Here is a 14751-nt window from a genome sequence, read left to right as displayed (position 1 = left end):
TAAAATCATCATCTAGATTGAAAACTAATTTCTTCAGAACGGCTTCTTGTTGTGTTTAGTTTGTTATCCTTCCCCCGCACCTCCAATTATCACGGTTGGCTATGTACGGTGCGAAAGAAGTTGAACATACATACACCATACATGTACACAACATACATACAACAATCCATCTGTCTCCTTCACGCGAAGCAAACATTAGTCCATGCATTTTCCAGTGCAAGCTTTCCCACCTGTGCATAGAGTGAGAGAGAGCCCATTGAATATCTGAGCTTAGCATGGCTGAGTCTGGCTAGTACGTGGATGGGTGATGGTTGAGGCTTACCAGGTGTTGTAGCCGCATAGCTGTCAACCAATACGGGTTTAGCAGTATTCTTGTACAGGGAAATTTAGTTATGAGGTACCTACGGCATGCAGCCGTTTCAATATACGCAAAAAAATGTTGTCTATTTGTTTGTGTTTCTCCCTTGTGATGGTACTTTGTAGGATGAACGTTGACATTTATAAGGGCACGGGGTGACCAATGAGGTCTGAATTGGTCTGAATATAAGGTAGGGCACTGATAGGGGGTTGACAGGTATGTAGCCGTGGCTATGTGAGTGAATGTGGCCCGAGAGTGGCCTTGCCGAGTGTCACACAATCCCCTCACACTTCATATGCACGCTGGGTTCTCTCCGGTTACTCTGGTCTCCTCGCTCACGAGGTCGAACATCACGGACAGTATTGGCCAAGCGTCCCTCATGGGGCACGAGCGTTGTTCTGTAACGCCGCGCGGTGCCAGGGGATCACCATTAATCATCGGAGCGAGGCAAGGCAACAACAACGGCTCTTTCGGCCAATTCCAGGTGCACTTTCACCCAACTATCGCAAGGCGTTTGGCTTGGCCACGCAGCGTGACTTCCAAGTAACGCCACGTCTGGCCGCTTGAACAGGGCAAAGGGGCAGCCCTGTAATCGCTTGGCTACGACCGCTGCTGGCGGAAGGGCCGACACCAGACGGAACTCGGGAGCAGTGCTTCTCAACCTTGTTCGGCTGCTGTACTACTACCTCCTTGTTGAATTTAGTTTCAACTGGAGTATAACCCCCCTTGCCTGAGCCAACATGGTTCTGAGAAATACATGTATGAGTAATATGAACGTCAATAGTATAACCAATTGTCCATTTTATGAGGTATCATAACGAGAGAGTAACTTGCAAGCGAATAAAAAAAATTAAACGGACGCTGTGCACGCATGAAGTAAATGTGTTCGCGCTTGCTGGTTACTCTTGAAAACCCGCACTGTTTACCATCAATGAGTTTACAAAGTTCGACTTAAAGCTTTCGTGACTGCAGGAATTCATATTCTTTGGCTCTTTCGGTGAAGTCACGTAGATAGGTTCAAAGGAAATAACAAAACTACGACGTTTCGATCGCAACACAAGCGGTCGTCTTCAGAATAAAAAAAGACGACAGCTTGTGTTGCGATCGAAACGTCGTAGTTTTTTGTTATTTTTTTACCTATCTACGTGACTTTACCGAAAGAGTTTACAAAGGTCTTTTATATCGTTCTTGGTAACCATACGGATTTACACTTTATCGTAGTTATTGTGTATTGGCAGATTCATACACGATTATTCACCAATGACGCTCATGTATGATACAGGGTGCTTCAAAAAAATGTTAACACTTCCGAGAATTTGCAACAATGCCACAAGAAATGTGACTCCGGAGACCACCCGAGAAAGATTCCAGGCACGTGTTGACAATGATGGCGAACAAGTGGAAGACTCTTTGACTTTTTGAAGCTGTTAACATGACATTTGTTATCATGTTAGAGTGTATTAATATCCGTTCTTTTTCCATAAAAAGATAGTCCCATGTAAGTGTTAACATTTTTTTGAAGCACCCGGTGTAATTTAGCATACATCAACTCATGCTACCCCCTGGGACATTGCCACGAACCTCCCCCCCTCCCCCCCAGGGGGGGGTCCGTGTACCCCCGGTTGAGATCCACTGCTCTAGAGTAGCCCCCTCCAAGACTACTTTGCAGTTTTTTCCTGGATTTTTCTGTTTGTGCATAGTCACTTTAAGATGTTTTCTTGTTCATGTTTTTGTTTTTTGTTTTGTTGCGGTTGCACCCGATTCAAGAGCTGAATGGCTCACAGGGCTCTACCTAATAAACTGAAACTGACTAACGCCCCCTCCCGCTTGGAGGAGGTGGGCACCTTGGAAGAGGTGGACTTGCCCACGCCACACTTTGCGCCGATCGCACGCCGACCTGCCGGTCGATTAGCCGTGGCCGTGCCCACTCTCGCCGATGGGTCGGAGAGAGTGGGGAGGGATGTAAGACACTTTGACTCATTGTCTCAATCGGCAATAATAATTTTTTTGTTTACCCCTCTATCTGGCAACAAAACTGACACCTTTTTTACAAGGAGTCATGTTTACATAGACCACAATACCTGCAGTCATAATGCAAACAAAAAACATAACTCTGATAATGTATGCACTGTCCTTGAAGTTGATTGGTCCACACCCGAGACAGCTTTCCTTAGAGCCTAGTCTCACATGGTGTTGGACCAGATGACGCCAAAAGGTGCACAACTCAAAGACAATGCACCATGCTGGCAAATGAGGTTCCACAGGGTCAATCGGCAGTGTCGCGTGGTGTGGGGTGGGAGATTGGAAGCGGTGACGCGGGCACACACCGACCGCGCCGCTTTATTCGACGGTAAATAAAAGCCGGAGTCATCAATAATTTTTTGTTCTCCAGCGTGGAACTTTGCACCGACCTTGACGTTGTTATTATCACCACGCTGATATGAAGGACAATACCAAAGCAAGCCCGGCCGCGTTGGGCTTGTTTGTAAACGCCCCAATTGCCGTTTGGCTTGGGGGAAAACAAAGCCTCCGTTTTAAGGTGTGGCAGGCGACTAACTGTCACAGAGGGAATAGTTTAGCCATAAAACTCACTTACGGGAAAAAAACCCCAAGCTAGATGCCAACGCTGAGCATTTAATCGTTGGGCTTCACTGCTTTGCGACGAACGCCAAAACCTCGTGGCCGAGCAAGTAAGTTGAACTTCGTTCGCACCGTTACGTAGCCAACCAACGCTAATCGGGAGGTGCAACTCCCCCCTCCCCCCCCCCTCCTTTGGTGTGCGAAGAAAACAAAAGCCACTCGGGCAAAAATAATCTCCGTGAAATTCTCTCCCACGCGACCCCGTCGGCGGGCACACCGCCGACGGGGTCACACCGGCTCGGCCAGCCGCACCTCGGATGATTTGACAAGGTGCCAATAGTGCACCGCCGGGGATGCACCTGGGTCACTACACGCAGTGCGATTACCAGGAGGGGATACCAATGTTCAATACAATTGAATATTGCCACCGGTTACATGATCAATACAATTGAATATTGATACTGGTAACATGATCAATACAATTGAATATTGCCACCGGTAACATGTTCAATACAATTGAATATTGATACCGGTAACATGTTCAATACAATTGAATATTGCCACCGGTAACATGATCAATACAATTGAATATTGCCACCGGTAACATGTTCAATACAATTGAATATTGCCACCGGTAACATGTTCAATACAATTGAATATTGACACCGGTAACATGTTCAATAGAATTTAATATTGCCACCGGTAACATGATCAATACAATTGAATATTGCCACCGGTAACATAATCAATGCAATTGAATATTTGCACCGTCGGGAATGCAACTGGGACACGATGCAGCGCCATTGCCACTAAGCAATAGCAATGTGAAGACAACAATCATGGCGAACCAATGGATCTCAGGCAGCATTCACCCCACTGCTATTCGTGAACGCGAAGGCGACGTGCTCAGGAGCTATCGAGGTCTGTTGGGCGCGAGAGGGCTTCAGCTGAGGGAGTTTGCGTTGTTTTGCTATTCCTTCTGCACTGCAGGAGCGCAGGCTACGGTGGGTTTACTCTACGCCCCTTCCTTTGGGTTGAATGGCCACAAACGCACGACGCTACCCGTGGCTTGTGTCTTTAATTTCCACTGTGCACAATGAGCCCACTATGTTCTACCCTCTCTGCAGTCGTGTCTTTGCAATCCACTGCTGGATGAGGGAGGGCCTCCCCGCGCGGCGTGGGGGTCACGGGGAATTATTTGACCATACTTCACCACGCTGGTCAGCGCGGTTTGGTGAAGGCCAGGGAGCGTAACCGTGGTTTCGAGCAGAGATGCCGCTGCTGGACCACCCTCTGTTGAACCATCACCCAAGCACAGCGTTGCTGCAGCAGCAGCAGCAGCGCCGTGACTACCCTGGCACGCACGAAGGTCACCTACCCAAGCGCTCTCCTCGCCCACAAAGGACAACCAGATCACAATAACTCACCAATCGTGACCTTTACGGTTTGACCGTGTGCGTGTATGTGTTCGGGTTCACAGTTCCACCAATTGTAAAACATTATCGGCCTACGTATCCTAAACCCAGTCTCCTGTGTGCACGCACTATCGGTGTATCCGTCATGGGATTCCAGCCATCCTCATGCCGTCGTCGCCGCCTCAGACTCGGTTATCAGAGACACGTGCCGTTATCCCTGCTGTTTGTACTGCTCATTAGTTTTACGACTGTGGCAGAAGACCACCTCTGTAATCAAGGTTCCCTTAAGTTCAGGTCTCTCCCACAGTCAACGACACGGCGCACCGCGCAACACGCTTGGATCCGTGATCGTGACGAACGTCCATGAGTAATCGGAGGGGGTGACCACCAGGGCGTGGCAGCTGTGGTAGGCGTGGGCTGTGAGATGGCAGAGTTCAGTGTCACCCCCCCTCGTGTGAGCGATGGGGTTTTTTTCCGGGTTCTCCAGTCTCCCCGCACATGAAGCCAGACACTCATCGTGAGTGGAATCGGTCAAATACTCCAATGTAGCACGCTCCGAAAAAGTCGTCGTGAGACTCAGTCAGAGCCAACCGTGCACCTCGGATCAGCACGGTTGGCTACGTACGGTACGAAATAAGTTCAACATACATACACACTTTCCTGGATTGGCATTATTATTGTTGTTGTTATGAACGAATCGCCATGCTTAGTGACAATATCCCAACGTGCGATAGGCATCGACAACTCACGTTCGCCATCGCTCCAGTTCCAAACGGCCCCAAATGGGCCTCTTGTCTCAGCTTCTCTTCTTCTTTATACTGCCAAGGGGAAGAAAAAAAACAAAAACATTGATTTGATCAGTACCCAACCGCTCGTCCCAGGAAGGTCCACGTGGTCAGCCTCCCAGGCTTGACCGTCGCAGGGCCATCGAGATAACCGCGACGCGTAGAACTACAACCGAGTCCGCAGCCGAATGTGCCCGACGTCGCCCCAATCTTGGAAGCGAAGTGCGAATAATAATCCTCGCCAGTACTTGGGACGGGCGATCAACACGTGCTGTGGTGGGTGTGCGTCGGCAAAGGTGCACGACGAGGAGATGGCGGTGCAAAGTGTCACGCCGCGCTTGGTTGGTCGGGGTTGTTTTCTCCCGGGCCCTACCGGTTTGCCTCCCATATGAAAACAAACGCTCGCGAACGGAATTGGCCCAAACATCTCAACGCATGGGGGACCCTCGTGGTAAAGGGTCCCGAGATTCGACGAGGCCTGCAGTTACGTCAGGAAGTTATACAGTTTGGTTCGATGGGAAAAAAAAAACACTGCAATTATTCATATTTGCAGGAAGACAGTGAATATATCAACATTGTGTCTGGTTTGCCATCTTCAAAAAAAAACCTTAATAATGATTGCCAAAGCGGCAATAATAAACTTCCCAGAAACGCTCCGCGTGTGTAATAATTGACAAAGAGTTATCATTTCAGATGAGGGTTACTCCACCTTCGACTCTCGGCCATACCTCGAGCCATAACTCGAGACTAGGTGTGGCCTACAGACTCCAAAGAGACCCACAGAGATACGGACACTTTTACCCTGCACTGACCCTCTCTTGCATCATGTTCACTATCGTGGCTGTGATGTTCACTGCGGTGGACGTGATGTTCACTGGGGTGGACGTGATGTTCACTGCGGTGGACGTGATGTTCACTGGGGTGGACGTGATGTCACAGTGTGTGGAACCTCCCCAGATTGTTGTCTACGAGTCCAAGTGCTCCGACATTGTACAATTGCACCGAGTCTGCATTCCTTCTACAGCGATGCTGCTCGTGATGTAATGGCTATTACACTGGAGTTGCAATCTAGAGGTCACCTCCGATTAGCACGGTTGGCTACATATGGTGCGAAAGAAGTTCAACATACAAACGCGCAATTTGATCTTCCGGCGTGGCAATTTGGAACGATGGTGCAAGTTTTTTTTTACCAACATAAAATAAAATTAAAAAACATAAGAGACGGACTAAACGAGCATTTTTTATTATTTGATCCCACCCCTGGGAATCCAGCTCCTGTCTAATCTGCAGTGGTGATGCCCCTCATCCTCAGTCCCCCCGTCTCTTGCGGTGCGAGTTTCTGAAAAGCACTCTGCCACCCGTCCACCCAGCGGTATAAATGGGTGACACCACAGTTAGGCGATTGGCAGGTCACGTGTGGTGGAGTAAAGTGCGGGATTAGCCTCACATCTTCTAACACGTCTGATCAGCATGGGAGAGTAGACCAATACACCCTATAGAACTCCCTCTGGCCTCAAGCGGAAGTCCTTCCGCCAGCAGTGGCACGAGTGAGCAATTGTAGGCCTGCACCTTTACCGCGTTCTCTGGTCCTGTCTCTACTCCAGTCTATCCCCGCAGCCATCCGGAAAATATCCCGTGAGAAATTAAGCCTTGGGTGAATAGCCAGCCAAAAGTTACTGTCAACAAATTTCCTCGACCGTCGCTACAGATGAATTTTCATTTTGTCAAATGGCAGCTTGGGAAATGTTGCGCCGTCTCAGGATTTGCGAATGGCGTAGCCATGCTGACAAGCAGTGAAAACAAAACTGTAGGAATGCACTGAAGAATATCACAAAACGAGGAGCTTGGGCTCAAAAATATACACGAACAAAAGTTGCGCAGAAAAGGTGTTCCGAACAAAATTAAACCAATTGTTGGAGTAACACCGTTATAAATTAAAGCAGAATATGTTTACCTAGGGCAGTGATTGAAGGTTGATCAGGATCAAAATGATTAAATAAAGAGGGGATCGAGAGCAGAATCTAGTGATTTATAATTAAAAGCAGCATACTGGAAAGTTTTCAATCAGCGCACACTGCTGCCTCTGTTGTACGGGTTAGTAATGTGGACAGTGTGGAGGGGTGCACAAACTCAGCAAGGGAGAGAGACGCTCGCTCAGAATTACGCCGAGGAAAAGGGAGAGAGGATCGTGCGAAAGCAGGGGACGCAAAACCAGAGGTGTCACATCGACCACTAGAGACGGCCACGTGGACTGGAGCGGGCCACGTTCATCGCTTGAAGGGGACGATGGGCGCGGGACGAGATTGGCGGTGAAAACACTGCGGCCAAAGGAGGAACCGCAGCCGAAGGGGCGACCACGGCAGAGACGGAGCGATGAGATGAGATCACGTGCAGGAGCAACATTAATTTCGACGGTGTGTGGGGAGGCCTTCATCCAGCAGTGGATAGAGAATGGCCAATGATGACGATGATGGGCAATGTCAGCTTCATAACAGCCCATTTCATTTGTTACCGTTTCACCTTATTACTGTCACTCTCTCTCTCTTCACAAAAGGAAAAAAAGCCACGTTCGTGCAGCAAATGTCTGAGGTTATCTGCTGTGTTCAAGCTTCCCATCCCTTCACGGAACGCTACACAGTCGAGAGACAAAGCTCGGTGGGGTAGCCATCGAACGCGCAGGCGGTGTAACTGCACCAGCTGCACCCTCGAGGGGCCCATGACACACGCCGACCACGCTACTACAAAGATCCCCCGTATAGCCTTAACAGACTGTTGGGCCAAGTGCTGTTAGCGGGAAGGACCTATGAAGGCCGGCACGGCACACGGTAGGGTGGGTGGCCAGCAACCACGCCCGACCAGCTTTGTGACGATGTTTACACACCGCACCAGGTACTCATTTGAGGCAGAGTCGACCTAAAGGAGGCCCTGGACCGGTTCAGATAATCGTCACTGGCGTTGTCGGCCGTGAGCGGGAATCGAACTCCGGTCGCTGGGATTGTAGCGCAGCTACACTACCACTCCCTCGCACGCGAACACACCTCTGCCCGACACGGCACATTTCACAATAATAAATATTCTTTTTAAAAACAACACGAAGACGACAACGATTTTGTATTGTCCCATTACTTTCCTACACAGATGATCCATTGCTTTAAAACAAGACAAAAAACCACCGCGTCCACCCAAACGTCTCGGTTAGAAATAGAAAAACAGACCCCAGTGAACAACGCCCCAGAAGAGCCAGCCTCGGCGAGCCGCGTTGTCGACCGCGCGCGGAGTGGTCCTGCCCAACGCCCAGCCGGACGGGGAGATATCCCGAGGATGGGTTCTCGCACAAACTCACGACGGCACTCACCCGGCAGGTAGCGCTTAATCCTCTCGGGCAAACCCTCTTGGCCTCGCCGGTTACTCACGCCGTTGAAAAGAAAGGTCCTCTCTCACCGTACGTACGTCTCTCACATCTGCCCTTTTCTAGCAGACTTGAAAAAATCGTTGCGGGCCGAATTCTAGACAGGACGAATGACACCGTTAAGGACTTGGACTTGCGAACACAAACAACGCAACTATTTCCCGTGTCAAAGTCCAGCCATAAAAAGCCGTATTGCGCTACAAACGTTATCTGGCTTTACGCACTACCGCTGTGCGCCCTGCCTAACGCCGGCTCCCAGAAAAGGGAGCAACACCCCGTAACATCGCACTGCAACAGGTTGCAAAAGGGCTTGCGTGATAACGGGGGCATCGTAGGGGAAATCTCTCGTCTTTTGCCGCTTTGGGGAAAAAAGGACGGCCGAGTTGGTGCTGCGTCGTCAACTCGCATTCGTGAATCCAGGTTCTAAGTATTTGTGAGATCTCGGCTCCAAGTGGCCCGTTAAATAGGGGGCATCTGGCCGGCTCAATAGAGCGGTAGGGTCAACACGCTGCATGTCAATGCTCTTATCTTTCTGCTTCATGCACCTCCCGTCGTCTATTTTCCCACACTCTAATACACCCCTGGTCAAGAGAGGTATTAATGCGTATCTACTTATCTACTTAAACCCACAGTGGTGCTGTTTGTTGTTGACCACCTGGCGTTTTGGGCCTCTATGCCTGTGCCTAGGGATGCTTATTTTTATAAAGAATTTAAAAAAGTAAGGCAAAAAAGTCCCTTTATGCCAAATCAGATAAGAGTCCACATTATATATATGTTTAAGATATATTTTATCAACTAAAGTCACATTTCTCCCACCACATAACTCTAGAAAAGTCTGATTGACAACTACTGCACTTGGTGCGAGTTAGACAGGAGAGAGTAAAAAAACAATGTCGTGATTATATTCCATTAAGATGCTTGATAACTCAAGCGACTGGCTGGTCCAGAGGTCTGATGTGCAGAGCTAGCACTACTTGTAAGCTGCATTCAAGCCCAGGTTTCAGCCACCTGTGATCACACTGGGTTGGCAAGTTGATGGTCTCAGCCTGGTCGCCATAGCTGCACGAAAAAGCAAACGCCGCGTTAAACGTAAAAAAAAAAATCTTTGCTTTAGCGTGATTCAATTCCAGCTGTGAGAATTAAAAACATCGCTTTGTCATGCTACAAAAAAAACAATCTCCCATCAAGAGTGTTTGGAAACGTGCACACCGCTAACTGCATGAAGGGTAAAGATGCCGAGTCAATGTTTTAGGAGACGTCTTATGAAATAATAAATCCCTTTTCCGGTAATTCTCTGACAAACGTGGGGCCACACCGCTCTGCCAGCTTTCCCGATGGATTCTTCATCTCACGACGGCACGATGCTGACAGGAGAAACTTAGAACGTCCTGGGGAAATACAAACGACGTAACTTTAAAAGATGTTTAATTGCTTTATTGACAGACCTCGTGTATTACTAAATAGCTCGGGGGCATGCGGTTGGTTGTTTAAAGACTGAAAAGAGACGGAGGACCCTATGTGGATAATGAACAACATCACACTTAGGCCTTAGGCTTCAAGGTGTTGAGAACAATACGCGTGGATCGAGGCTGCAGGGAATAGGCTACGAGATTTATGCGATAGGTAAACATCAAAATGCACTTTGGATTTTGCCGAGCGTCTCAAATAAAAAAAAACTGCATAGCCTGACTCTTCACAGAGGGACGTGCTTCGTGGAGAAGAATGAAAGCGTTTTAATTGTTGAAGAGAAGAGACGGTCATAGGAGAAGAGGGTTGTCTTGGGAGCAGGGGGTCGACAGGACAGATGGCCGCGGTAGGGAAGGACGTTCCAGATAAGATTGGCAGAGAGAGAAGGAGCGATCTCCCACTGAGCGGAGGTTGACCGAGGGCTTCAACGTAACTCCATGGTTGCTGGATTGGAAAGTGGAAAGTGCATGGACGGGAGTAGAACAGGTGGAGGGGTGATAGGGGGAGAGATAGGAGGAAGCGTGTAAAATGGAACATTTTGAAAATTGAGGGAAGTCTTGAGGTAGAACTGGGATTGGATTTGGAGCCAGTGGAGGGATCGGAGTATTGGGGTCATGTCGTTTAGTTTCTGAGTTCAGGTGAAGAGTTTGGTAACAGCAGACTCTGTAATATAAGTAGCACATCAGTGTGTTATCATCTTCCTTCAGTGACTATATTCTTCTCAAACTGTCGTGAAAGCACAGTATACCCCACACCAAAACTTTTTTCCCACCAGAGTCAAAAGCAGATCAAGGCTTTTGCGTCACACATATAATCGGTGAATACGAGATGCTCTTTCCCATTTTCGAATTTGCAGGTCCGGCCAGTGATGGATAACTTTGAACATGGTCGGCTCCAGCGAACCAACGTGGAGATTGATCGCGTGAGCTCCATCAGCCCGCAGACACCTAAATCTGATCTCTACCCCACGGGGGGAAGGGGCGGGCACGCCCATCCACTCCACTCCCCACACGTTAGCGTCTCCTCGCCTGGTATGCAGGTCGTGGGTTCGATCCCAACCCTGACGCCTGCTGCTGTATATTTGGAAGAGTGGTCACCACATCTACGCCTCTATATAAGGTACGAAACAGGTGGACTTCTCCACAAATCTGGCTATCGCTTGACAAAGCTGGTTGTAATTACTGCCGAAACGTTGTACTCAGATTGTAAATGTTGTGGCTTGGCTCTCCAACACACCGGTTAGTGCTGTACTAGTGACGAATTGGCACGTTCTGTTTACGTGACAACCCTTACTAGTTGGCTGTGTCAGGTGTTCGCAAGTCCAGAATCAACGCACGTTTAGAGAATTTGGCTGCTGCTACACATTTCCACGTGATAAGCCGCTTTCATTGAGCTATCACTTGTGGCCAAGTCGCTTAGAAATAAACTCCTTAAAAAAGTTTTTTAAAAACAACGGTTTTATTTTAAAGTGCAACTAAAAAGTAAATAACTCGATTGGACAACGGGAAGTGGAAAACATCTTGGTCACAAGAGACACGCGGTGCCGGCTTCTTGGGCGAGGCAATTCCACAGTTTAGGGACCGCGGCGTTTTTGACCTACACAAATATATACTAAATGTTAATTGCTTTAAAGGAGGCAATTTATTGATTAATTGACGCCGATTTTGATACAGGCATGCATTGTCACCGGATCTGAGTACGTGTGCAAAATTTCGAATTGATTAGACAACAGAAAGTGGACTAAATTTTGATTACAAGATTTGACCACGACAAACAGGAGTCAAGTTAAATAAAACCGTTGAAAAATAACTTCATAGCTCAGTGGGCCTTACCTGGTTGAATAGTTACATTTACCGATTCGATCTCGCCGTACGTATTTAATGCTCCGGGCGTCTTTTGAGCAAATTCGAGGACAAAAAAATTAACCGACGGTGCCGCAAATTCGTCGAGTTACACGAAAAAAACAAATGTGACGGATCAGTCCACAATGGATCGCATTCAAGAACACGCGCCATAAACCGTTTGTGGTACCTGCCCATAGTGCTGTAGCGCCGCAGTAAAAGCTGCAAAACTATGCGCACGGCCCTGGTGATGCACTCTTTGCCGTCCATAAACAATATAGGCTCGGCTTAGCTTTAGTGTCACGAGTAACGGGTGAGTGTTAACCCCCCCCCCCCCCCCCCAATCGTTAACCAGAGTACAGCCTGGCCTTTGCCGTAAGCCATCGTCTTTCCTCACGGCCGCTCACGACCAGGGTTTGCCACCTGTCCCGATTCTTCCCAGGATCGTCGTCTTTTGTGAGACACCTGCCCTGGCAAATCTATTGCGAGCCTTCTTCCCACGAAATATATCCTGGGGGTTTTCTTTTTTGCACTGCGGTCGCGACAACCACCACTCATGCCGCACGAACGGGGATGGGTAGGCGGCGCGGGATGGGGGGGGGGCCTGCCACAACACCACAGACTGGTGCTCATTTGAGCTTGGAGACATGTTCACTTTGTGAGGAGCGCCGTAATTGGGCGGGCCCATTAAGGGCCGTAGCAAAACCAGGCAGCTGTTGACTGCTGAGACATTGGCTCAGTCGCATTCCTGAAATGGCCTTGATGACGTGAAGCGTGGGGCAGAATTGAGTGCATTGGATGGACCGATGACATCAGTCATCTCATTTTCAAGGCCAGTTCGAAAGAAAACGATTTTCTTTCAAACTGATTTTTGCGTTTAGTTTATTCTCCTTACCCCTCACCTCCGAATAGCACGGTTGGCTACGTACGGTGCGAAAGAAGTTCAACATACATACATGGACTCACACAGAGACCCATAGACTCACACAGAGACCCATAGTCTGTTGTCCTTAAACTGCACCTCGATGAGCGACGTTCATGGGAACAGAAACAAACGACAGTAGCGGTAGAAGAGTCGTAAAGAGGTGGATGGCCACCAGTAAGCGAGTCAGTGGAGTGAATTGGCGAGTCCTGGATCAACAAACAACGCGACTGCTTTACGTTGAATGCTGTCAAGTGCAGTGAGGTGGGCACTGGGCGCTCTGCCCCAGATGACAGCAGTGTTCCAACTTGGGGTGGTCAGATGACATATGCCAGGCATGGTGGGAGTCATGCCTTCCTGTCGCGTGTGAACACACCTCCCAGTATTATTATTTCTCCGCCGTGGCTGCCTGTAGTCCAGCACTATCGAGGCAGCAGCGAGGGTTGGTGGGTCACTGTAACAAGTGTTGCGAAACTCTCTTCCCGTGGGCGTCGCGGATGTGCCTTCATAGCTCATCGGATTCCTCCTGCAGTCTAAATAAAGATTCTGGTTCTGAATCGGCCGAAAACCTCTTAAAATGAAAACCCAACGCTGAACCCTCGTGAAAAAGAGTCCTACCACCCAGTGTGGCCTTCCTAGATAAACAAAGTCAGTACAATTATTAAGACTCAAGCTAGATTTGAAGCTTTCGTGACTGCAAGGATTCATATTTTTTTCGGTAAAGTCACGTAGGTAAAAAAACAATAATGATAACAACTAAATTAAATCACGACGTTTCGGGCGCAACACAAGCGTCCGTCATCAGGTGAGAAAGCATGGCCTACTGCCGATGCAGACTGCATCGCTTGTGTTGCGCCCGAAACGTCGCGATTTAATTTAGTTGTTTTAAATTATTTTATTTTTTACCTACGTGACTTTACCCAAAAAACCAAAGAGTAAGACTCAAGCTCATGCACTGCGCAGGGGGTCAGTGCGGAAAGGGGGGGGGGGGGGAGGTGGAATAGAAGAGGGGGGGGGGGCGGTGTCTCGCGGGACCTGCGCACCTTCAGGTACCTCCGCGTGAGAACGATGATCCGCACCGCGGCCCGCAGCTGCACCCCGCCCTGCCGGTACCGCTGGAACCGCCGCCTGCGCAACGACAACGAGCCACGTCACGGGGACGGCCACCGCCACCGCCGTTACCGTCGCCACCCTCCTAGAGAGCCCCCGACGTGCACACACAGGTCAAAGGTGGCTCACGTCCTGTTCCTGGAACACAATCGCCTTGTTGGGGTACAGGCGGTGGCGCTGCGCGTGGAGACGAATAATGCGCGTTACCTTTGTTTCCACGGATTGATATAAGAAAAATAGGAGGCGATTCGAGTGAACTTGGGTGTGGCGCAATTTGACCCACAATTCCAGTGGACGGACGACCAGAGGTTCGAAAGTTGACTTTTCGAGTTAGTTGAGGTATCACGTGAATTGGGTAGTCCTCTCCCCAGAAATTAATATTTTCGCTTGGCTCGAATTTTGACGCAGAGAACTCAGGCCAGCCCGAGATAATCAGTATTTTGTCCAAAAACATGGAAATGGTGTTAATGGCCAGAGAGAGGCAAATAGGGTAATGATTATCCATAAGTTCTTCGGTTCATACAAATTGGATATAAGTTTTATATATTTTCTATAAACACACATACAGACAGCCCATGCACCTTCTCATTCGGTCTCTGCCAGATTTCACACCTAAAGCCCATACGTCATACTCATGTTGTAGAAGTAAAATGTTAGGAAGATTGATGAATGGGGCGCCGCTGTGGAGAGATGTTAACTGGCTCACCTGATATACAGGAGGTCGTGGGTTTGATCCCAACCCTGATGCCTGTAAATTTGAAGTTTGCATGTTCTCCCCGTGGTGGTGTGGATTTTTCTCCAGATCCTCCGGTTTTCCCCTCCACATTTAGAAACATGCGTTTAGAGTATTTGGCTGCTATAAAT

At 48.8% G+C, this 14751-nt stretch overlaps 1 protein-coding gene across 1 annotated transcript in view; it reads right to left on the bottom strand.

The window, feature by feature from the left end:
* The window catches only part of LOC144944692 (unconventional myosin-XV-like), an 87697-nt gene that overhangs the window by 55030 nt on the left and 17916 nt on the right, over positions 1 to 14751 (bottom strand). The window contains exons 21-22 of the mRNA XM_078873052.1: positions 13821 to 13905; positions 5103 to 5171 (exon numbers count right to left, since the gene is read on the bottom strand). Of these exons, the coding sequence (XP_078729178.1) occupies positions 5103 to 5171; positions 13821 to 13905 (154 nt within the window). The remainder of the gene's footprint in view (positions 1 to 5102; positions 5172 to 13820; positions 13906 to 14751) is intronic.

This window comes from Lampetra fluviatilis, chromosome 35 (genome assembly GCF_964198595.1).
Source record: "Lampetra fluviatilis chromosome 35, kcLamFluv1.1, whole genome shotgun sequence".
NCBI classification, from domain to species: Eukaryota; Metazoa; Chordata; class Hyperoartia; order Petromyzontiformes; family Petromyzontidae; genus Lampetra; species Lampetra fluviatilis.
Note: the sequence above shows the minus strand (reverse complement) of the source record. Positions and strands in the feature narration are given on the sequence as shown.